The sequence below is a fragment of the Phaenicophaeus curvirostris genome, chromosome 19 (genome assembly GCF_032191515.1).
Source record: "Phaenicophaeus curvirostris isolate KB17595 chromosome 19, BPBGC_Pcur_1.0, whole genome shotgun sequence".
Taxonomy (NCBI): domain Eukaryota; kingdom Metazoa; phylum Chordata; class Aves; order Cuculiformes; family Cuculidae; genus Phaenicophaeus; species Phaenicophaeus curvirostris.
Genome location: NC_091410.1, coordinates 11070506 through 11095825, shown reverse-complemented (window position 1 = coordinate 11095825; position 25320 = coordinate 11070506). Strand labels below are relative to the sequence as shown.

Here is a 25320-nt window from a genome sequence, read left to right as displayed (position 1 = left end):
GAAGCCTGGTCTTCTGACCCCTTTGGAAAATTCTACTGTGTGTTTATAGATTATGCCTGAAAAACATTGTTAAAGGTTAGTGTGTAGCTGTGCTGTACCAGGAGGAACCAGTGAGTTTCCCTTACTTTGTTCCCAGTAGGAAATCATTTACTAATCTCCTTTATTAGCAGCAAATTGCTTCCTTCTCCCATGCTAGCTCACTGTTTTGGCTGAAGTAGGAGGTCACACGGCTGGTGTCCAGACTCCACTCATTCTCCACTCACCTGCCGTGGGAGGAAAAAGAAATGATCTTGTGCTTTCTGGAGCCTGACTTATGTTATCAGAAGGCTGGAAAAGCTGGTGAATGGACCGTATATACCTGATATGAGCAAGATTGTAGTTCCTACTTAATGGTCTCTTCAAATTCTGTTTATAGAATCAAGTACAACTTTCTTTCCAGTTCTTCTTCAAAATAGCAAACATGGAACTGAGATTACATCTAAACTTTCCCCATTTTGTCAATTAAAAAGTATTAGTGGTAACTTTGATTTTGATATTTATTGATATTCCTTTAATGTCTTAATGATGGGAGCATAAGTTCTGTTTTCTCTCATTTTAAGCAATTAAAACTTCATTGAATGGTTAGCTTACTTGAGTATCATTCAGAAGTCTGATACAAGTGCAGATTTACTGGCAGGCAAAGTTTTGTCTCTTTTTCATCAATTTACCAAGATTTCATTTGACAAAATTAAGAAATGCATGATTTGGAATGCTGGGGACAGTCATTGTGTCGTTAAGTTTCCTTTGATCTTTTTCACCTCTAAGACGTCACTAATCTAAACTATTTACTGCTTTATAACTGTTACTTTTGCATCTGTGCATGTTATTGGTATATCTTGGTGCTGGAAGGGAAGGTGTGCTCCCAGGTGTTGTATTTCACTGTTTTCTGCTGTTTTGGTGATGGCTGGGGTGGTGTTGTGTGCTTCATGAATTTGTCTATTTGTCCTCCCGTAAGTCATTGGTTTACGCTGTACATCCTACAGTTGTCTTTCTGTTCGTAAACACTTAATTAATCTCAGTGTCTTTTTGGCATAACTTATTAATTTGCTGCCAGGTGAAAAGAATGAAAGGTATTTTAATGGTTTTACTTGATTTTAATACAATATAGCTCTTCATAAGAAGGTGAATGGGCTAACGGAAGTTTTTAGTTATTTTTAATACATGTGCATTTGACATTGGAGTGTATGCTGAAGGGTGTTTTGCTACTGTTTTGGATCTTTTGCTACATCAACCTATATAATAATAATAAACTCTAACCTATGTATTTTTTTCTTTTGGTCTTCTCAATGTCTTCTCCACTGTAGTACAGCCAACCATAACCTCCATTCCTTTTTCTTCTCTGAGTTGCTGGACTTTATCCTACGATGTCTCATACATCTAACAATTTTGTTTCAAAAATGTTCTTGTGGATCGGTTGGCTTAGATTTGTTCTAAAATCTGGGCGATGTTGGGTTACATAAAACTGAAAAATGCAAAGAGCACCTTTAAATATACTGTGATGTACGTATTTCTGGTGGCTTTGTTGGTGTGGATTTTGTTGGCTTTTTTAATGGAATGCTGAAGGCTTTTGTTTGCTTTTAGTATGTCTTTAATAAGAATTTTTACTTTTTTCTATTTTTGATCTTTGTCTTGACAATTTTCTCTTGTATATTTTAAAAGATTTTATTTTAAGGTTAACATTCTTCATGTACTTTAAGATGTTGAAAATGAATTCTTCTCTTTCTGCTTACTCTTTTTGTGAATAACAGGGAAACACTTAAGTACAGTGAGAAGCCAACGTTAAGATCACATTCTGTGTGTCCTCCTCACCAGAGAAACGAAGATAACCTAGCCACACCTCTGTCTGTAAGATACTTCTTTTTGTCATAAAACTCGCTCTAGTTTCAATGCATTATTTTTGTATATCCCTGTAAAGCTGTTATTTCCAACTGCATGTGTCATGATCCCGGTGTAGAAGTGCTTACATTTGGGAAGGAGTGATAGGGAAGACTAAAGCTTATCAAAATCTGCCTTCTGCAAGTGCACTGGAAAAGAATTTCTTGTAGAATGGTCTGAATTCATCCTAATGGTTGACCTCTGTTTAGTGTGGTGTGTTTAATATCTGCTGTGTTGTTTTTCCGAGTTGGCAAAACTGACTGTATTGACATCATCTTGTATTTCGCAATAGCAGATTAAAGAAAGCTGCATAGATGTCTCTGGCTCTGTTTAATGATGGTTGACCTCTGAAAAAGTGAATCTTGGACAGTTTATTTTATCAGACTTTCCACAACTCTCATTATGGCTGATGGAAGGACACTAAACAGGCATCATGTAAAACTCTAATCTGATATTTTGTTATGTGTAATTGCAAGCATTTAAACTGAAAATTACTCCTGACAAATATGTTATTGACAAGTATGCTGTTTTCTTTCATGAATGCATTCTGCGGCCCTGTGGTGTCCAGTCTTAACTAGTGGAGAGGTCTGTCTCCTATTGTTCCTTCACCATTGCCACTGAGTCTATAATGGCCATGAAACACTGAATTTACTGTATGTATGTTGAGGTTCTCCCCTGGCTTGCTTTTTTTTTTAATTGTATCAGAGGAACAGGTTAGAAAAATGGCAGCTGTTGACATCTGAGCAATTCAGAGACTCTTCTTTACTGGGCACAGTGAAGAACTTATGAGAACATGAAGTGCAAGTGGGATAAACTGGAAGCTTGCTTCTGGGGTCTTTCTGCTATGCATTTGTAGTAGATAACTAGCAAGGAGATGCTTATCAGGGCAGGGTACAAATGGTCTGTGGACAAAACATATCTCTTAAAACTTAATAGCTCTAAGCTCTGGCTGGTGTGAATGTAGTCGCATGTATTGATTGTATATACACAAATGTATCTTTTTTAAAAAGTGACAAAACTAAAAATAAAAAATAAAACCGGATGCTGGATTTACTAAACTTCTTATTTCTCCTTTCTGTTTGTTTTACTTGACGTAAAGAAATATTTCGTATTGAAGTGTTATTGTGAAGAAAAGGATTTCCTTCAGTTGAAATCTGGATTTGGGGCTTTAAATTTTTTCTTTCTTTTCTTTGTTTTTTGTTGATGCTCTAAGTTTCCAGGGCGATGTTAGGCAAATCGCTGCACTTCGTTGTTCTTCAGCACCATATACTGGATTCTACTGTGATTACAGCTTTAAAGGGCCTTTAAGTGAAATAATCCTCTCTTGCTTTGCCAAACAATTTGATAACGTTTGGCTGGCTAGAACAAATAGTATCTTGTTGTCTTGTCAGTGATGCACAGATGTTCTGTCATAGCTCAGGCCCAGGTAGAGGAACAGGGAGTCTTCACAGAAACATTAAAAACTGCCTCAACCAGGTGTTGATTGACTAAAGTCAAAGCTCTGTTTACTGAATCTTCGTAAGGAACGAGCAGATTTGAGGCAGGCGTTTGCATGCCAATACACAAATCTATTGCTAACAAAACTTAATGAGACAAAGTAATCCATGCTTTAGTGTTCTGTTTTTCTAAACGGTGTTATATCTCGGGTAAAAAAAATTTACTGTGCCTGCTCCCCCATTTGATACATTAAATACAATCCTAGTTACTGTTCTCCTACAGGAGAAACTTCCTTCTGAAAGACATAGCCTTGAGCAACAATCACTGCAGCCCTTCCTGAATGCTAGAAATTCTTTATGCAAAGAGGAGTCCTGGCCTGGAGCTGGGCAGCAGCTGCACTGTCCTCTGCTCTGGCAGCTCTGCCCACTGCAGATATCCCTGCCTTGCTCCTTTCCTCTAACTTTTTTCTTTATTTGGAGGCTCAGCAAGTGACCTCTGAATTCTGGATTAGCCCCGCAAAAGGTGCTGCAGGGATGGTTCATTTCCAGAACAAATTTGTTGCCTGAAGAATGGAGTATTTTGTTTTTTGTTTAGTAAACTCGCCCTTTGTGAAGGAGGCCTTTGCTTTGGAAATAAGTAAAAGAAAGAACAACATTAAAGAGGGGACGCAGACTAATTTGTCCTCTGAATTCCTTTTTTAGTACAGTATCAGAGCTGTGTACATTAAAGCTGTCGGAGGTACCGTGATGCTACTGGGAAGTGCAGTGTAGGCATGGACGAGTTAATGAGAAAGTTTTTTTTTTTATCTAGCCTATATCTGCCTGCTCTTCTGATACGTTGTTTGACTTTTTTTTATGTTCCAGGACCATCATCATAAAAAACACATTTCTTCAGATGACAGTGACTTTGAAGCACGTCTCAACAGTTGGAATCTTGGGGTAAAATAAACAGTGCATTACTTATTTATTGACTTGCAATCGAAACTCCTTAGAAATATAGAATCACAGGATAGTTAGGGTTGGAAGGGACCTTAAAGATCACCTTTTTCCAATCCTCCTGTGATGGGCAGGGACACTTCTCATCAGATCAGGCTGCCCAAGGCCCCATCCAACCTGGCCATGAGCTCCTCCAGGGATGGGGCAGCCACAACGTCCCTGGGCAACCTGGGCCAGTGTCTCACCACAGTCATGGTGAAGAAATTCTTCCTAATGTCTAGTCTAAACAGTTTAATGCAGTCTAATATCTGAATCTCTGAATTCAGTCAACAAAACTTTATGCAGGAATTGGTCTTTTAGGAAGGAAATGGTAATTTGGAAGGGTTAATTATAAATACATGTCGTCTTGAGAAGAACATGTTAAAAATACCCTGTTGTATATAGTTACTGATAAATCAGGCAAAATAATACCACCTTTGGTCAAAACAAAGTGTCTTGAGTAGAAATTCACTCTTTCTTAATAGCTCGATGACGTTATCTTGAATTTGTGCTTGTATAAATGAAAGAAGAGTTTAGCTTTTTTCCTTTTTTTTGGGGGGGGTGGCGGGGAGAGGGCAGCTGAAGTTAGGATGGACGAGAGCTAGTTTCTAATGAAATGCTTCAGCTTTGTCTTTTTTTAAAAAAGTTATGTATTTTCATTTTGTCATTGTAATCCGTTACCAAATAATCCTTATTCTACTGTCAGCCCAGAGAGTTATGACAGCGTTTAAAAATCTTGGCTGTTACACCCAATGTTTTGCATTGATGGCTAAGTTCTCTTCAGTAAAAGCATAAATGAGAGAATGTTAACTTTTGTGTCCTTGGTGTTTCCCTTGCTGTTAGCATTCTAAATGCCAATCGCTTGTGTGCTTTATTTTTGAGAGAGAACGAAGCTTGACCTTGAGATAATCCAGGAACTGCCTGACTGCCTTCTCCAAACTGGAGGTGGACATTAGAGGAGAAGTTAGTCTGTCTGGGTGATGTTGCTCCTTGGAGCACCTAGACTTTTCTAGAGTAATGCAAGACCAATTTCTACCACTTCTAGGCTGAGATGAAAATGTTTTTCAGGAATTGTAGTTTTGTAATGTGGGGAGAGTGGACTTCGAGAAAGGTTTTCAACAGCAGCCAACTCCAATTTGCAAAAGCACTCTGCAGGTGTCTGAAACGTGCAAGCAGTCACTTGCAGATTTTGGATATCTGGGTTATATAAATACCTGGATTATATGAACAGATAGTTGCAATACCGTGAGCTTCTAAAGCTGCTTCAAGGGGGAAACTTGCTCGTGGCCATTTAACAAATTGTTCCAACTGATGCTGACAAAGAATGTCTTTATATCGAGCGTTTCTATATTGGTATTGATCTGCCTGCTTAACACACTAATATGGAGGCTTTGGATATATTTGTTTCTAGTGGCAATAACATTTCCTATAATAGAAGTTGTTGTTAAGCTTTTTCAGATTATAGATGAACAGAGTGTTTGGATAGAAAACTTAAGTTATGTAAAGGAACAACAAAGGTTTATACCCTTGCATATTCTTACCTAGCCTGCTTATATATATATTTTTTTTCATGACGCTTCTGATACAGTTTAATTTTTCTTTGAGTTGTAGCTAGTTTTAGATGTGACAAAGCAACTCTTTTAAATATCCCAGGAAATTCAGCAGTTCGTTTTAGGTAGAAAGCATACAAAGAGGTTGTACCCTGGGGAAATAACAAAGGGTTTTTAATCAGGGAGAACATTATTTTTCATCATTGGAATTCAGCCAGGACAACAATTAACTCCTTAGCATTTACCAGAAGTGGTGTGGGATCTTCAGTACAAAGAACCTAAACACTCAGGTCTTGCCCAGAACAATTTATCATGGGAAATGTTATTGCCTATTAAAGGTTTAAGACGACTTAGACCAAAGGAATTCTGTGGTCAGTGGCTTGCCTTGTGTTGTCCTTTCTTGGGGAATTTCTGTTTAACACAGGGTTAAATTAATGCAAGTGTAAAGAATTCTTGGGTGGCTACAGCAACAGTGTATGTTATGTATGTGTTTTGTGTACTTGGCTTACATCTGCCTCTGTCTTTCCAGTCTAGTTAAGCTCAGCCATTTCTGTACAAACCATTTGATTATCTCTTGTTTGGTTTCTTAGTCTGTCTGCTTACTATAAACATACCTACTGTATATGTTGTGGTGTTGGAGGGCAGAAACACTGTAAAAACTTTCCCACAGTGAACTCCAAGTGGTGGTGTGACTTCAAAAAATAAATTCAACTTCCATGCTGACAAACAATCTTCATCTGCTTTAATGTCCTTCCACTAAGACTGCAGAAGCAGCATTAAAGTGAACTTCCCTACAAATTATGATGTTAGATAAGAATGTCCTTACTCAAATTTCCTGGAGCTACTCAGCAGTTATTAATATTTCTGTAGGGAACATGCTGGCTGGCTGGGTTTGTTAGATTAAAGTAAGAACTCAGGGCAAGGTTCAGTTTAATTGTTTACCATTTCAAAATCTTAAGTGTTCTTAACTCTTTCATGTGTGTTTTTTCCATCGTTGTTTTGAAAACAATCGCATTTTGTCTTTGAAGAAGCTTAAGGGGGAATGTGCAACCAGCCTACTGATCCAAATGGTGGTTGGTTTTTTCCTGAGTCTTAATATATACAACAAACCTTCTAACTCCTGTTGCTGAGCCGTAATAAGCTACGGTTCTGCATTATTGAAGATCAGTATACCTTGATAAACATCTTCCAAAGAACAGAATGTAACTTTGGAAGGGGTAGAATGAAAGCATAACATGAACGTTGTCGTTGTTGTGGTATTTATGTCAAGAGAGCAGGAGTTTTGATATCAGTTTCTGGACTCTGACAGCCTGTGCGCTGTTTTCAGCCTGAGGGGTGAAATCCAGTTGATGTCCTGGGGATGAGCTTTGTAGAAGCACTTAGTACTCAGTGTTGTGTTTTTTCTGCACTGCTTTTAGGGGAAACTGTTTCAGCTCAGTTTGCTTCTCCTACCAGTGCTTCGCTCAATGCTTGCATTGGTAGCTTTAAAATTGTGTACTTCAGAAATGTTTAGAAAATTAGAAATTATAACTAATTTACCTCAAATTCAGTTTTGGAATCTATGTCTTTATGCAGATTTCTGCCATACGTTTTTCAACTTAGAGTATGTTGTGGATGTCCCATCCCTGGAGGTGTCCAAGGCCAGGTTGAATGAGGTTTTTGAGCAACCTGAGTCAGTGGGAGGTATCCCTGAATATGGCAGGGATGTTGGAACTGGAAGGGCTGTAAGGTCCCTTCCAACCCAAACCATTCTGTAAATAATATTTTCAAACGGAAGATTACTTCTGTTAAGTAATGGGGGATCTCCTAATGGGGATCTGATCATCCAAAGCCTTCCCAGCTCTGGTTTATGAGGACTCAAGTACCGCAGGATGACTGTGCCAGTCCTCACAAACTGAAACATGATTTGTTTTCTGTTTGACTGCCCTATAGAACAGGGGAATCCAAAGTCTTTCATCCAAAGAAATTCAAAATGCCATTTTTGTTAAGAAGTCGTATTTACAAATTAAAGTTCAATTCTAGTTCAAATAAGGATATCTTTCATGATGACATTTATTTGGTTTGAACTCTTAGAAAAAGCATGTGATTTAGTGTTCTTCTCATGGCAGTCCCTCAGTTTCATACATATGCATTTTGGTTTGTCTTTGACCTTTTGCTTATTATTTTTAAATTTGCATGTTTCTCATAAATACAAGCTTTTTTTCTTTTTTGGGCATTCTTTATTGTGATATTCCCTCTTTAATGTGGTATAGTTTTGAGAACAAGAAGTTTTGCAGAAGACCAGCATGAAAAGAATGAAGGCTGAGACATTAAATGTTTACAGATCAGTTTAAGTGGATATAATCCACAACAAGTAACAAAGTGGGAACATTTAACTTCAAAGCACATATGGCCGCTGTTACAAAATCAAAAAATGCAAGGCTTAGGCTGTACAAAGTATTAGAGACACATTTTCCCTCTTTCTCATAAACAAGTAGGGTATACCTTAGCTTTTTAGATTGGTTTTGAAATGAAGACTGTAAACAGCTTAATTTCATGGCCAGACAAAGTATTCAAATCAATTGTAAATATTTACAATAATTTTAGCTTTAAAAAAGCAAAAGTTAAGAGTGATTTTATTCATTCTGCATAAGCGAATGAGCTTTTGGAAAATTATCAAACCTTTGAAATTCAGTTCTGCAGCCGTCACCTTCTCAAAATTCCACCAGGTGAAGGCTTTCGGTGCTCTCTGCTGCTTGGTTTTCTGGAGAGTTAGGTCAGGGTCTTCCTTGAACTTGTGGCAAGCTGCCTTCAGTCCTGGGTGTCTGTACAGGTGATGATTAGGTGTAGTAAAATTAGATACTTTTAGCTAGAAAACACTATCGCAAGTACAAATGTGTTAGGACAAAGAAAATCCTCCTAAATTTTCCTGGTATAGAACTTCTGTACTTTTTATTTCTAATAGTGTTCATTGAAATTGAATGTATGTATTAAAGCTGCTAATATCTACAGCTACTTCTTGGTGAAATATGACAACTTCTCAACAGCATATAGACATCCTACATAACATTTTAGGACAAGAAATGAATAATACTGCATAAAATTGAAATTTCAGAGGGATTAAGCCTCTCTTTCACTCACAAATTCAACACACAAATTTGTTTAATAATACTGGCGAAAGCACAAGCGTTTGATATATTTGCCATGCTCCATAGATCAATTTAATCTATTTTGAGGGGTGGGGTGGAGAGAGTCTAAATATTGTAAGATGTGTATTGCAATCCCATTCGTATTCCAAATCTCACCGCCACATTTTACAAGATTATACCCTTGAAAGCTTTTCTTGGGTGTTATGCATTCCCTGTGATGTGATGTTTGAGCCTCATCATCTGAGAAAATTAAGATCTAGCTGTCTGATAGAGGAAGTGGGTTGTGAACAATGTTTTGCATTCAATTCTTAAAAACAGTGATTAGAAGAGCTGCTTTAATTATACAGTGCAGTTAATGAATTATTTCCTTATGTTTTGTCTCTATGACTTACATATGTGGTTATAGTTTCAATGCACTCAACTAACTTTTTGAAAACACTAGATTGAAATCATTGTAATCTGTAAATTTATTCTAGCTTTACACCAATTGAAATAAAAGATTGTCCAACAAAGTTTCATACTGTTTGTAAGAAATAATAAGACATTGCTGACACGATTACTTTTTCTCTAACGTGTTGTTTTCCAGTTAGAAAATCCGAGGTATTTGCGGGAAGAACCAATGCCGATATCCTTGGTAGGTATTTGTATCCCCTTGATATTTTATGAGAGTAAACAAATATGCTCAATACGTTGCATTTCTGGTTAGCATTGATTTTACTTGGAGTTACTGCTTTGCATCTTCAGTTAATTTGAACTTTTTCTCATTCAATAGATGACACCCAAAACCAGCCTGGGAAAAAGCGGCTCTTTTCGTGATGAACAGACACTGCTTCAAATGCATGAAAAAGAGGTAAGATTCTTTTTAGAAGGAGAAAATTACACCCAAATTGGTAAGTTAGGGCATTTCTTTTTGAGTTTGGGTATTGACAAAGAAGTTTATAGCAGAAAATCTCATGTATGAGGATTTTTGCTGAAGTGATAGGGCTTTTCTTTAAATACTTAAAGTATTTCCCAATTATTTAAGGAATAAGAAAGGCTTTTTGAACCCATTTACTGTTCCACTGAAGGAACTTCTAGTATAGAAGAGTTTGAATACTAGGAATTTTCCAAACTACCTTTTAAGAGAAGCAATGGAAGCCTTGGTTCAGTGAGAATTTTTGGTTGATTTCTATAAAGCTTTAGAAATCTGCAAATCTACAACTTATTTCTGTATTTGCCTCATCTAGCTCTAATCTGCTTTTATTCGTATGGTGGTTTGTGTTATTTCACTTGAATATTGATAATTGGTGAGGTTACTGTCAAAGCTTGCCTATCTAATACTATCTTACCATGTTATTTTGTTTTGAACATGTACAAAAACAGTTTGGTGGCAATTTTTACCTCTTTCATAGTTTAAGGAAGTTGTATGTCTATGATATTTTTGTCATAAACTGCCCAGTTAATTTAAAACGTCAGTCATGAGACCAAACTCAAATATACTATGTTTAGCACATAGATATTTCAGATTCTTCTGAAACCATGTAAGCATTACATATTTTCTGGAAAGCCAGTGAGTCAGTGGTCTGGTGGACCAGACTTCGGGAAAGGAAATACAAAACATATTAAGAAAAAAGTTTTTTAAAAGCCTCAACCCCAACAGTCTTCTCTTTGCCCTTCAAATCTGTGTTTTCAGCCATACGCTCTTGGAAAATCAAGGCATGTGTACACAGTTCCCTAGCCATCTACAAGTACTTAAACCTACATAGGGCTCCAAATATGTGTGAGTTGGAAGGAAGGGGCTTCACCTGCAAACCATGAAATCATTCCTCCTTTTAGAAACATAGAATCACCAGGTTGGAGAAGACCTCTTAGACCATCGAGTCCAACCATTCCTATCTGCCACTAAACCACGTCCCTGAGTACCTCGTCTACCCATCGTGATGTGTGGCAAGGACACTTATGAATTGGAACTATCCTAAAGTTATTTCCAGGGACCCTTCAGAAGACTAACTGAGATACGGGGGAGGGTAGATGTGGGTTGCAGATACTTCCGTGGTTAGTAAGGAAATGGATATGAAAGTCTGCTTTATGTTGATAGCTGGCAAGTCTAATTTGATCCTTAAACAAGTGCCTTGATTCGACAGTTGGGCAATACGTGCGTCTTTCACTTTCCCTGCTCTAGTCTAATATTGACTGTTCTTTTGTATTGACAATAGTCAAACCACCATTGCCTCAGGGTGAGGCTAGGCAAGGTTTTACAAGATGTGAAAATAGACCAAAAAATAAATAAATTGAAAGCACAATGTCTTATTTAAGTAATATTTTCAAATTAAATAAACAGGAATTCATGCCAAGTAGCTGCATAAAATACTCAGCAAATGCTTCTCTAGTTCAGTGGAAAAATCCTCTCAACCGCACAGTAAAAATCCAGTGCTTTTTGTAAATGGTACTCAACTGTGGGCTAGTTTTAACTGGAAGAGTTATAGACAGTATTTCACAATCACCATGTGTCTGCTATTAAGTAGAAAACTTAAATATGTTTTCATCTTATTTTGTTTGTGAAGCTCAATTAAGAAGAAAGCCTTTTCATTTCTAGAATGTAAATTTATTAGCAGAAAAACTGTGCTCTACAGAAGAGTTTTGGTAAACCTTTAACTGTTTTGAACCTCTTTGTAGTAGAACAGGAGAACATAAAATAGGATAACTGTGGTTTTTTGCTTTTAACCTTTAGACCTTTGTTCATAAACCATTCCTGCACCTGTTTTGACTCTGTAATGCTAAACACATGGTCATTTTCAATTATAACCACATCACAGATTTAGGAAAATGTGAGTATCATCAGGCAGTGGGTTTTAGTCATATTTTCCCCAAATACTTCTGAGATGGATTAAACCATTTGGGAAACTGTCATTACCAAAAAATCATGGGTTTGAACAAGGAAGATGCAACAGAAGAAGAATAGAGCAGTTTTCAGCAGTGCAGCAGAACGGAACAGATGGCGTGCCTGGGTTATCTTGATAAAGAGGGAAAAGCGTCCCTTTGAACTTCACCTTCAGTCATCCCCAGTGCCACCCAGTACTCCACAGAGCAGAGAAGGGAGGACGAAAAAGTTCTTATTTGTGATTTTTCAGAAGAATAGAACCAGTACCACTGCTAAGATACGTTTGAAATTCTGCTGCAGTTAAAAGACAAATTTAGCAATGTTAATAAATACAATATTTCATAATTCTTTCTTAAACAACTAGTTTATCTGATGTATCCTTTAAAGGAGGTCTGGTATTCTTTAAAGAAGTTCTGTTTCTTAAAGTAAGACTGACAAAATGAAAAATTTTCTTAGCATTTTTCTTAATTTCTTTCTCTTTTATTTATTTAGACTGAGCAAATGAAACCTAAACAGATCTGAGGCAAGACAATTGGAAATAATATTCTCTTTTCTTGTAAATTGAAGGTTTTAATTAACACCAGGAGTAAATATGTAGTGAGCTATGTACCAACTCTTAAATAATTTGTTTTAGGCAAACTGGCAAGCTTGATGCCTTGTGCAATAACTGTATTATGAAGTTTCGTCTGTCTGGGTTAACAGAGAATGTTGAGCGTTTCCAGTATTTTTGTTGACTTTGTCACTCTACTCCTGTCGCTTTTTTGTTTTGATTTTTGGGAATCCGGGGGCAAAGTCTTTGGACACTGGAGCATGCTGGAGCAGTCCAGCAGAAATGGTTGTGCAGGGGTTGGTGCAGGGCAGCTGGAGGGAGGAGTGGGTCTGGGGAAAGCAATGGGTGAATTTTCAAGAGGATACAGAAAACCTGCAGGGCAATTTCCACCAATTTGTCAAGTGGAATGAGGACTGAGGAGAAAAGAGTACACAACCAGGGAAAAGGAGAGATTAGCTGGGTAGTGAAAGATGGAAAGACAACTGAAGAGTGTAGGGAATGGAGAAAAAGATGTATTTTTCCCTGAAAATGCATTTTCATGGCTTGAGGACCCCAAATAAGATAAAAAGGAAGAGACTCTTCTTTTTAACATATTCAAGAATTATATCTTTAAGATGCATCCTTTTTAAAAGAGCTGTTTAGAAACTTTATCTTTGTAATCATTATTTATGTTTTCTTCTTTTTTTTTGTAATGAATGAGCACTTCTGTTTGTTGCATGGAACAAATTTTGTTTACAAAGATTGTCAAGCTGTATCTATGTTTTCCTGCAGAGAAAGTGTTGGGCTCCGGAGATATGTTTACATTAAGATAAAATCAGCATGTTGCAGTACTGATGTTAGAGTTAAGTCTTGGTCTGGCTAACAGTGTTCTGAATTTAAGGTGTTGAAAGCAGCAGATTTACTGTGCTTCTTACTTAGCTGGCAAGATTCTAACTTGAAATGGAGAGAATTGCATAAGGGCTGTGATATAGATGTTCTCCAAAAGGAACATACATAGGATGTAGAGGAAAGAATGCAGGAAGGAAAGCAAGTTGTGGAACTTGAGATGAGAGGAAGAGTGAATAACACTTGGTGTTACCAGAGATGTGAGATTTTAGGAAAAAAAAACAACAAACAAAACCCCCCAAACCTCACAAAGATAAAAATGTGTTAGAATGAGATAGAAATCAGTGAACATTGTCCCTTTGGGTCGTATTTCTTCCTCTTAATTGTTCTGTTCTATGGCAAAGTATTTAAATACTTTAATTAAATGCTTAATGCATGCCAAATTAAAAGCAATAAATAAAGCTAATATGGAGACAGCATCCAAGCAAGACTGTTGTAGTTAAACTGAGCTTTTACTGATGTCAAATTAACATTCTGCTTCGAGCTGTATCATGGATTTGATATTTTTTACTCATTGGAAACAAATATTTTTGTTCGTATCTTCCAAGTATGGTAACAAAATAAATCAGTATTGTTCTCTTGTGTATTATAATAGACACTATAAGTATGTGTGTTCCCATGTATGCGTATATCTCAAGCTGAAATCTACTTGGTAGATGATATAGTTATGTATGTGGATGGAACTGAGAGAGCTAAATGCAGCTAAAGGCATGACATGGGGCTGGCGATCCTATTTGTGCTTTTTAAGCTTAGAGGTATCTACAAATAATAGGAGGAGAGGTTTTTTTATGGGCTTTCTGAAAGCAGTTGACATGCAAAGGCATCTGCGGGTAGGTCCAAAACTTGCATCTCACAAGAACTGGAGCTTCATGTATTGGGATTTTTTTTTCTTCTGATTCCTCTCTTTTTATATCCACTTCTCTTCCTTTTTTGTTCTCCTTCTTTCATTATCCCGTTCATCCAGAACTGTCCAAGTCCTGTGTCTGCTCATAAACTTCTTGCTGTTTTCCAATGGCTAAAAATTGTTTGTTTTCAATTGTGGTGAATATGCTTGTTAAAAAGTACAAATGCATAATGAATTCTGTTCCCACATCTGTGGCTCTTGAGAGGGCGAGAAAATGGAAAGGTAGATAAGTCATAATTATTGCTTACATCTTGATTGTTTTACTTTTCCATAGGTTTTTTTTTTTTGGGGGTGACAATTTGATTCTGAAAATACTGGTTTATTCCTCTTAAAATTATTCCAAGCAGTGTGTATTGTGAGTTTGAATATTCTGTGGTTCATTCAAATCCATGAACCCCATGTTTCTTTTGAATGCTTTGTCTGATTTATACTGATAAGTCAGTTGTAAACTGATTCCCACCTCAAGTTATCATTCTGAGTATTAATCTGTTAGTTCATGTTGAAAAACACAGCAATCTTGACTTCTGTTAACATGGTTCCTGGCTGATTAATGTCCTGTTCCTAAGAACATATGCAAGTTGTCCATTGTCTTGTGTGAGGAAATCGCAGCCTGTCTTGCTTTGATAACTCTTCAGAATGTAATGTAATAAACCCCAAACCTTATTTTATTGTGAGACTGGTGTGAGACATAGTGTATGTCAAGATGATGTGTCTTCATAAACTAACTTGTGATTTATAATTCCTGATACTAATTGATCTGGTCATGGAGATAGACATGTACAGTTGGGGTTTTTGCAATAGTTTGTGAACTATGTCTTTAATTATTGCACATATGTGCTGGAGACATAGAGAAAGATCAAAGAGGTAGGTTAGCAATTCAAACTAGCGTTTTAACCAGTAGAATGTCCAGATGGTTGCCAAGCAGCTGGGAATTAATCTTTTGCTGCATGATTAATCTCTACCTCAAAGTGTCTCTCTTTAAAAGAAAAGAAAGAAAGTTTGAAATTTTTTTTTTTATTGCTTTTATAGATTCTGCTCTTTAAGGGAGAAAAGATGTTGACTAGGAAAAGTAGATGCTGTACGTTGTTCTTGCTGCATGTTGCAGTTGTGGAATAAAGGCAGAAGTACAGTTTGCCTGGCTGAAATGAGTGTAAAAAGTTTAGCAGCTGCTGTAATACAACATATTTAAAATAAGGAAAATAAGTAACCGATGCTGACTCAGTGTATATAGACTCATTTACTTACTGGACTTGGCACTGTGCAGAACTGTATGAAATTTTCAAGTAATATCAGCTATTTTATTCAGATTTTACTAAAACCCTTTGAAATCAGTATGATATCTGCGTGTTCACAGGATCAGCTTGGTTCAGTTTTCTGTGCTGGTGATTGAAGGTAGTTTGTTTGCATGTTTGAGCTCTCTTTTATGAAATCTAGTAAGTTATTACCCTATATAAGGTAAGTATAAAGGGGTAGTAATTGCCTTTTTCATGATTCCAAAACATATTTTGAATGGTTTTCATACTTACTGATGTCAGAGTCTCTGCTACAAGTGGCAGACATGGATGTTACTTTAGGGAGTGGGATGCTTGCCACTCCAAATTATGCTCTTAAGTAACATGATGTGCTGTAGTGCTAATATGCGTGTTATGTTTATTAGCTATATAGAACATCCCTTAGAGTAAAAATATCGTTTCAAGTTATTACAGTTGTTGGGATACAAAGCTGTATGCTTTCTTCCCTATTCCCACTGCCCCCAACTTGGAATTCTGTGAAAAACACATTGTTCTCTCTTGAAAGAGACTAATGACATTTACATACGAATGAGAACAATTGTCAATTCAATTATTTTTCTGTATACAGCAAATGTGTAATAATTTTCAGTGTCATTTCAAAAGTCAGACTTTTCTTGCTGGGGGAAAGCTGGTATGATTTGATTTAGGACAAAGCCTTTCACTTCCAGTGTCTATGAAAATGAAGCTATGTCATATTGGATTGAGTAAAAAAATTAATATCTAGTCTCTCTCCAAAGAGTACTTTGTTACAACTGGAAGTAGGAGTTTGTAGTGTTTTTAAAGACTAAAGACACCAAGGAGGATAGATACGTGGAGAGAAATGTGAATGTTTGTTAGGTCAAATAATAGAGTCCAGATCATAAACACAGACTTTTGTGGAGGGACCTTTGAGCCTGGGCAAAATGCCATGTTTATAAAGGGTCTTTCTACATTCTGATTTCTGGCTTGCATATTTCCCTTGTTTGATACTGCTTTTCTTTCAGTCTCTCTGTTTTTTTCGGACTGTAAGCTCTTTGCAACAGAGACTTCATGAGACATTTATTTCACCTTAAGCATTGTGTCAGACAAGAATATTGATGATATTCAATGCAGAATTTGGAGTGGATGATGATTTTGTGTTACATTTGGAGGAGGAGCACAGACATCAGCAAAAAAAAGCCCAGAGTTGATGTGAATCCCAGATGGAAAACCTGCTTCTATTGTATGTAATGTTCCACTAGGAAAAATATTATTTATGACTTCCTCTAATTTATAAGATTTGCTCTTAAAGTCTGATAGTCTCGGAAGTTTCAATCAAATAAAACCAGCTAGAAAGCGAATATGTTCACCACCATCACCAGCACACACCCCTCCTAGGACAGTTTTGGGAAATGTCTGCCCCTGAATCAGTGTGAAAGAATGATCTTTGATACTTAAAAGAATCTTCTTTGCGTATCATAAAAAATCGTTACATCAAAGACTCAAAATAGTCTCCCTTTATTGTATAGAATCCCATTTATTAAGGGAAACAAGCTGAACCTTGGGGAGGTGTAGCAGGTACTGCTTCTGTTCCCAGAACTCCTTTGGAAACTGTAACCTGTGAAAAAAAAGCAAACTTCTCAATAATGCATTTTATTTTCTTTTTCTCAACAATGTGTTTATCCTTGTATCTTGCTTATTTGTATGTAAGGACTTTTGGTAGGGCTGCAAGCTTGTCTCTAGGCTTTTCTCTAGGTTTTAGCTTTCCTGGAATATTGTGGTGAACAGTTAAGGTCACCCACATCAGGTCTGTCTTGTGTTTTGTTCAAATCTTGAGGCTTTCTCACCTGTTATCCCTTAGAAAGGTTTATTCTAAGTAGTTTAAGCCAACAATGTAAGTTTGAGGGTGTTATTTAACTCTTCCAGAAAATAACTTTTCCTCTTGCCTGTCTTTTAGACTTTGAGGAAAGTGAGATACACTATTCAAAATTACTTTTGTCTGAAGTCAGCATGTATAATAGATCCCAAATGTTTCACAAGTACAGTGTCTGCTGCCTATATAGTTTAAATCGCTGTGTAAATTATCAATATTTATTTTTTTAACCCTGGAAGTGAAAAGAGAGTAAAAACTATTCAGTAGAAAGTTTTAGTTGTTTGTTGTTTGTTTTTTTAAGAAACCTTTTTCTTCCAGGAAAATATCAAAGCTTTGCATTGTGCACCAATTTCTTTTAGAAGCTGAATAACACCAAGACAAATAAGTTTTGTCATACACTGCAAGATACACAAGGCATTGTTCTACATTGTTAGTTCTTACTTTGAAGTTCTCATTTATTGTTGACATCCTTCTCCTCCTTCCTCGCTTCCTCCCTCCCTCCCCCATATATTTATAGACTTGGAAAAAAAAAATGGTAAGCAACAAGTACTGTTTTGTCCATTATATTAAAAAAAAAAAATCTCTGATGGATGTTAAACCTTCAAGATGCCACCTCTTGCCTAAGGGTGATCCCTGTAATGAAGACGTTTGAACAGTGATCAGTAGCTCGATCTCCACTTAATATTGTTAGTCTGCTTATTGATTTAATTTTAAAACAGGTATTTGCATATTTCAACGCAGTTTTGTAAATGGTGACAAGATGAATGTTTGTCTCCTGTCATGAAAAACTGAGATATTGCCTTTCCTTTTGCCAAAGATTTATGACAGTTGCAGATTAGACTGCAAGTTTGACAGTTGTTATTTAAATTTTGATAGCACCTAACCTGTGCTATGAAAATACAAAACAGTGATATGATGACAACCCGTTCTCGGGTAACTATTTGCTGGGTTTGCTAGTGTTTTGTTGCTTTTTTTTTAAATTAGGAAGAAAGTGTGACTGGGGACATGAAAGCAGTTCTGTTGATACCATCCTCCATGGCTTTAAATAACAGGGACAGCACAGATGTTTGACATCAGTAATGTTTACATGGCCTTAGGGTTTAATTGCCTCATACTCTTTGTAAGGAGAATAAACAATGACAGAAATTCGAAGGAATGATGTTCAGGCAACAGCAAGGGCTGCATTTCATACATAGTTGCAAACTTCTCAACTATAGCTAAATATCTACACTTGAGCTTTTTTTGTCTGAGTGGTAACGTGCCATAAATTTCATGTTTTCTGCTGCTAATGAAAGCTATAAAACTGATGAGCATGAACACAGTTCATTGCTCCTACCAAGGTGAATGACTTTTCTCAGTTATTTTTATGTATTTTCTCCAAGACTTATGAAGGTCTTTGCTGTTGTAGGTTGTTTTGTTTCTCATTGTGTTTAATAAATAAATTGAAGCTGAATTGCAGAGGGCACTTTATAGAAGAGCAGCACATAAACTTACAAAGCACTATCCCCTGGGAAATTGAGGCTAACTTAGAAAATGAGCTTTGACATTTGGTAACTACAGATATACGGTTGACACAGTTTGGTGTGGTTTTAATTTGAAAGATTCTACTTTATTGAAATTAGAATTGAATAACACATTTAAACTTTGAAATGGAAGAAGTTCCACTCCCAGTTGTGATGAGCCCATTTACTTCAACCTCAGCCATAATGAGATCACTTTTTATAATGTGTTTACACAACCTAATTTTTTTTTGTCTACATATGCAGTGGGATTGGGAGTCTGCCTTATGCAAAGGGTGGGTCCAAACGAAGATTTATAAATGAAACCAGCACTCCAAGCTTTGCTCTAGAACACTGATTGTTTTCCTTATGCTTTCTGGCTGTTCCAGCAATTTTTTTCCATAGGAGAAATTGTAAATTTAGAGGTTTTTAAATCAACTTATTTTTATTTTTACAGCAAATGCTCAAATTAACAATTAAAGAAGTTGTGATGAAGATCCGTGTGTGTCTTGAAACTATGGACCATTATGAAATGTATATGTTGTTGAAGATTTTTTATTTAATTTTATTTTCTTCCAGTTACTCACTACAAATGCACCTGTCCTCTTAAGACTACTAGAAAAATCCACTTGCACATCCACTGTTGAATTTCAAACACTTTTATATGGGACTTCTCTCATTTATTTATGTAGGAAGTCCTGAAGGGCCAAAATTCTGTAAGTTGAGGACGAAGCAGAAAGGGCAGGAAAATGTCTGGGGCGCTGAAACTTCAGAATTTCATTAAGTTTATAGAAGTTGAGGAACTTGAGTGCTTTAGAAGTTGTCACCTTTTCAGTCCTTACTGATGAGGAGTTGGTCTTTGGGATTTTTTCAAGACAGAGAGATATAATAGTTAAAGAAAAACTAATTATCTTTGTTGTTAGTGTTTACCTTCATTAAGAGCAGACTTTTGTATCTGGGACAGGGAAGTCTGTTCTACTGGAAGTAGTGCAAGGAATTAATGAACCAAAATGGATGAGAACTAGTGCAAGAATGGTGTTAAGTGGAAGATTAAGGACAAGGAGTGGGAGCCAACTTCAAGTGCAGGGATTTCTGCCATCAACCTGTGGGAAAAGAGCCATGTGGCTGAGAACCATCACTTGAAAATATATGTCCATTTTTAATACAGGACAAATTTTAGAGTTTGATTTATTTTTATGTTCTTTTAACCTACAGAGTAATAAAACGTAGACCAGATCTCAGCTGATACAAACCGCCAAGGATTAATCAGCCAAGACATTCTCCCTTTATTAATGAGTTTTGAATGTAATGGGTTTGTGTGGATTTAATAGCTATGTGAGTGCGATAGTTGTACATCAGTGATTCATAAGCTTTTAATGTAATTCAAGTAGATTGGAGTCTCTTTCATGTTTAGTTTTTAGTATTTGTGTTTTCACAAGACTTTCATATTTATTTATGGAATGTTCACAAACTGTCTATCTGGGAGTGGATTACTCTGCTCTTTCTTAAAATCAGCATTTATTTATCACCTCATACTGAGATTTTCTTCCATAATATTAACTTTGTTGGAAGGATATATGCATATATTTCTTTTTATATATACATATGCGTATATTTCATGAATAGAACATGCATTTTTATTGTGATGCTTATTTTTGGATGATAAAAGAGATGTCTGACAGCTCAGAAGACCATCTATTTTCTCTGGATTAATTGTCAATCTAACTTTTTTTGCCCTGGTAATTTGCATAAGATTATGTACCTATTTAGTCTTGGGAGATAGGTAGCCTCTTTATATGCAATGTAATAATCAGGCATTTACTTTGTATATCAGTGGTTGTGAGGCCTGGAAATCTAAAATATTTGCTGCTATTGCTTTCAGTTTTCAGTTTTTCAAGAACTGTTTTCAGTTTTTCAAGAACTGTTTTCAGTTCTTGAGTCTTCCATGTTTACTGCAAAGCATTTAGAGTTGACTGGGGGGTTTGTAGCTCACATTTTCAAGTCGCAATAAAAAATATATATGTAAGACAAAGTAATTAATTAATCAATCATTAAAAATCATTAATTTGCAGTGTGCTTATTGCTTGTATACATTAGATAAGCATTCATGCTTGGATGAGTGCTTTTGGTAAGTCAAAGGAATAAAAATAAAGGCAGAATGAATAATGCTTGTTGCTTTCCTTAAAATTGGTCAGTTGTGAGTATTATAAGTGAGATTGTTAGGTGAGCAAAACAAAAATCTGAGAATTGAAAATAGCTGGATGGCAATGGGAGTCCAGGTCCAAGGTGGATTGGCCTCAGCACCACGGGCTCTTGTAGCATCCAAAAGGCAAATACAGAGTTTTCTGTTGGCACCTGAAGAAGTCTTCTGGTGAGATGTTGGTACTTGCCTTCCTGTGATTTTGGTCTACCCTTTCTGAGGTGAGAGAGTTTGTGGGTATCTCTCACTCTTGGGAAGCTTTTCTGTCCAATTTGCATTCTGAACAGTAGAAATTATTAAATGTAAAAGTGGGATTGCCTGAATCTGAACTCTAGGTGTCACTTTGAATTTCTAGGAAAGTCTGAGGAACATAAAATACTGATTATGTTTGCAGAGCACTGAAGACAGTCCTTAGTGGTATAGTGAAGATACGCCAGAGACTTCAAAATGAAAACTTAAGACTATAAGCAAGGCAACACGTTATTGTGTCAGACGGGTTCAAGTGCACCACTTTGAACAAACATGAGCAGAAGCAGGAAATGTATTTTAGCAATCGAATTCAGCAGTAATGTCCTTGATCCCATTATAAGTAACCTTAAAAAGGAAATGTGTTTGTAATGTGAACTCTATGAATAATAGAAAACAAACAAAAATAAACATGGATCTGGGCTTAAGGACATTCTTTGTGTAAATGTAACACCTGCCTAAAGAATAAAAGCCAGATTACCATACTTGGTATATTAACAGAAATATTAAAAGTTTAGTTCTTAAGTGTTTGTTTAAATAAAGGATGAAGGCTTTTTCTAGGCAGTAGCGGTTGTTTTTGTTGCCAACTCAAACATCTTACAAATTTGTTTTCTAAACAAACATTTTCTGTTGAGATCTTTTGTAACATTTTTATCAAATGTGAAAATACTGAGAAACTGAATATAGATTTTTTTAATAACAACTATTTGTTAGTGATTTCCCATTGCCTTCTCAAAGACATAAATGAATATTTCAAAAGTTATTCAAAGGTCCTTAGTGTAATTTAATCTTTATTTTAATTAAGTTTTATATTTCTTTTCTATTTTGCTTTTAAAGCTGAACATAAAAATTAAAATAGTGGAAGGCAAATGTCATGAAGAAAAGCTTAAATTACAGCAGAAGCATGATAGTGTTATTCAAAAGGTAAGAAGTCTTTGTATTTTTTTCTTCCAAAGACAGTATATTAAAGAAAATAATAAAGAATCTGATCATAATAGACAATTAGCAGTTGTTCTTTAAGGGAACATTAATTGCAGTTGTGAAGAAGTTAAACTAAGATTGTAGGTAGCAGTTTGCATAAGCTGATAGGAATGCTGAGTATTCTATGGTAACGTAAACTTTGGAAGGGAAAAAGGCTTGCAGAAAGCAGATGAAAATACAAGTTAGTTTGTTTGTTTGAACAAGACAACCTATTTTAGAAACCTAATGGTGTCTGTGGATTTGTATGCTGATGAAATCATGAACTCATGATTTTTCTTTTAGAGGCAAAGCACTTGTAGGAAAAAAAACCCATAAATAATGAATTTTTTATGGACAAGATGCAAAACGTAACTACAGGAAAATCCATGGGTGCATCACAAATGTTCCTACTCATAGAGCAGTAGAGCCTGTTGTCATGTCTCCATTTTGACACCGTATCTTAAAGCACAGGCTGTCAATAAACTTCATTTCTGTTATTGTATTGTTAAAGCTTTTTGTGTCTTAATTCTTCCCAGCAATAGAATGACACCAGATATACTTCGGTTGGGTTAAGTTGGATTTGCCTTTATTGTGTTGTATAACACCACTTTTGGGAGGATTATAAAAAGGCTGCCGGAGACCATAGCGTTACTTTTCATACCGTGGTTTAAACATGTGGAGTAAAATTTGCAAGGTCTTAAGCGCCTTCTGAAACACTCTGATCCCAAGAACTTAATGGGGGTTAAATGCTCAACGTTGGGATCGTGATGACTTATCCTACTGTAAGCTTTGCATTACCGAGAACCTCTGTTTTGTTTCTTAAGACTGAGTCACAGACTTGGAGGAAGTCGGTTGACACAACACCATGACACATCAAAGCCTCCTGAAAGGATGTTAATATTTGGTCAGGTGCATACTTGGCTCATCTGTTCTCAAAGTCTGCAAGCCAAAGTAGCTGGCAAAACTGAGAGCCTAAAGGAAACAGCTTTGTGAGAATAAGAAATAGTTTAAATGCTTTCTCATCCCTTGAGTTGTCATCGTTTTCTAACTGATGCTAGAATTCTGTCTTTTGAAGTTTTTTAATAACGTTGGATAGTTTAAAAAAGGTTAAATAGTGTCGTATTAATCTTTAAAGGCACAAAACATTTAATGCAGATGGAGTAATATTGTTTTAAGATGAAAGCTTCTGTTTGATGAGAGATTTGGGGCACTGTTATAAAATTTCTGTGACTTTCATGTTTATCTGAAACACGGAGTTTAAATTAAAATACTATCTCAAAGGGTGCAAGTATTTGAGCTTTTTTTTCCCAAAATCAGTGTGTATGGAAATGTGGATGTAGCTTTACCTCATCTACTTGCTCTGCTCTTACCCATTGTTTCTTGGAATACATGTGAAGAATTTCCCTTGGTGAAGTACAAAAGAGTGTAAAAAACTTCACCAATTATTTATTTCTGAAATTTGCTGAGAATTTGAGGTGCTTTTAAGTAGTATTAAGCAGCATAAATATGAAAAGGCAAATAAAGCATTTCTATTTGCACCTTGAAACTTCCGAACTCAACAAAAGCAATGCTGGACCTGCCCAAGTGTAAAAGAAAGAACCCCCCTAAAACATGAAACTCCTCTTTAATCGACTTTACTGCCTATGTTTACCTAATCAATCCTTTATTAATGACTTGGCAGTGCTAGCTGTGAAACTTGATTTGATAACTGCATGACCTAAGCATTTCTTGAAGGCAGCTCCTTTGACAGAGATCAGTGCGTTTTATTCTGTGCACCGGTTGTAGTTTTGTTGGGTTTTGTATTCTGAAGTTATTTTGAATTTTCCCAACAGATTTTGGATAGAAAGAATGATGAAATAGAGATATTGAAGTCCTCCTACAAAACCAAACAAAATGAAGCTGAGGAGACGATTAGAAAACTGGAGAGAAAAGGTGACTTCTATATTCACGGTTGTTGTTTTCTGCTTGGTGGTATTGTACTGTGTCTTCCTTATGGCTGTGGGCTTCTGTGTTCCTTCGATGTGCGATTTCCTCTTCATTTGCAGGTCTTGCCCTAATTTTTCCTGTTGATTTTTTAAAGGCTTGTCTGGTTGCCTTTGCTGTCCAGTTTCCAGACGAAATTTTCCAAGAGGCAGTGTGATCTTGTCATATTTAATATAATATATATATAGTATATCTTGTTATAGTTAATACTTACAGAAGAGTCACCAAAAAAGGTTTCTTTGATGATACCGAAGTATTCTGACCGCTTATTTAAAACTTTTTGGAATTTCTGGCTCAAGTTTAACTTATTTTTGCATTCAGAGCATTTTAATCAAACCGCAGTGTATTGTTTATTTAGGACTGTTGTGGCAAGAGACTTCAAACATGAGCAGTAGTCTTGGGTATGTCCTAAGTACAAAAAAAACTTAGCCCGAGTGTGGTTCATCAGCAGTTTCTGAATGTTAGTTTCTTTTAGAATTCCTTGGATTAAACCACAATGTAAAATAATACATAAGTTCAGTAACCTACGTACAAAAAGAGTGATAGATGCATGTGTGTTATTTCCTGCTGCTTGGCAAAGTAAATTGTCTGGCAAGGGATCTGATGCTTCTGTTGGTGTGCTGGTGGCTGTGCTCAGCTGTAGCGGGTTGTGTTCAAGTCACCTTGACTTGCTACTGAAAATCATCAGTCAGTTTTTGAAAGTGAATGTGTACCTGCTTAGTTTCCCACAGAATTTTTCAGACTGTCAATTGTTGATGCAATCACCTGCAGTTTAAGTTGGGGAACTTAATTTTCTTGTCTATCTTGGGCATTTGACATTCATGAGAACCTTTTCTCCTAAGGGTGCACTGAAAGTTAGGTTAAAAATGCCTGTTTTGGTTTGGTTATAGAGAATTTTGTTCATATGTAGTTTCCTGCTTGAGTAAGGAAAGCTCACTATGAAAGAGTTTGTAAATAAACCAGAGAGAACACCTTGTAATATTTTAGTGACACAGAATGTAAGTGCTAAATTTTAAAGAAGCATATGCATGAAGTATTTATAAGAGCCAAAACCCATCAGAAGGTTAAATCAATTGAAGCTGTTGTGATCTGATTCAATCTGTTGCT

General features: G+C 36.2%; 1 protein-coding gene across 2 annotated transcripts in view; it reads left to right on the top strand.

The window, feature by feature from the left end:
• Window positions 1–25320, top strand: part of CEP112 (centrosomal protein 112) — a 161781-nt gene that overhangs the window by 6000 nt on the left and 130461 nt on the right. Inside the window, exons 5-11 of one of the 2 annotated variants that reach the window (XM_069872762.1) lie at window positions 1788–1884; window positions 4215–4289; window positions 6904–6945; window positions 9590–9637; window positions 9776–9853; window positions 22108–22194; window positions 24063–24162. In XM_069872762.1, the coding sequence (XP_069728863.1) occupies window positions 1788–1884; window positions 4215–4289; window positions 6904–6945; window positions 9590–9637; window positions 9776–9853; window positions 22108–22194; window positions 24063–24162 (527 nt within the window). The remainder of the gene's footprint in view (window positions 1–1787; window positions 1885–4214; window positions 4290–6903; window positions 6946–9589; window positions 9638–9775; window positions 9854–22107; window positions 22195–24062; window positions 24163–25320) is intronic. The other variant, XM_069872763.1, reaches the window with a different exon arrangement.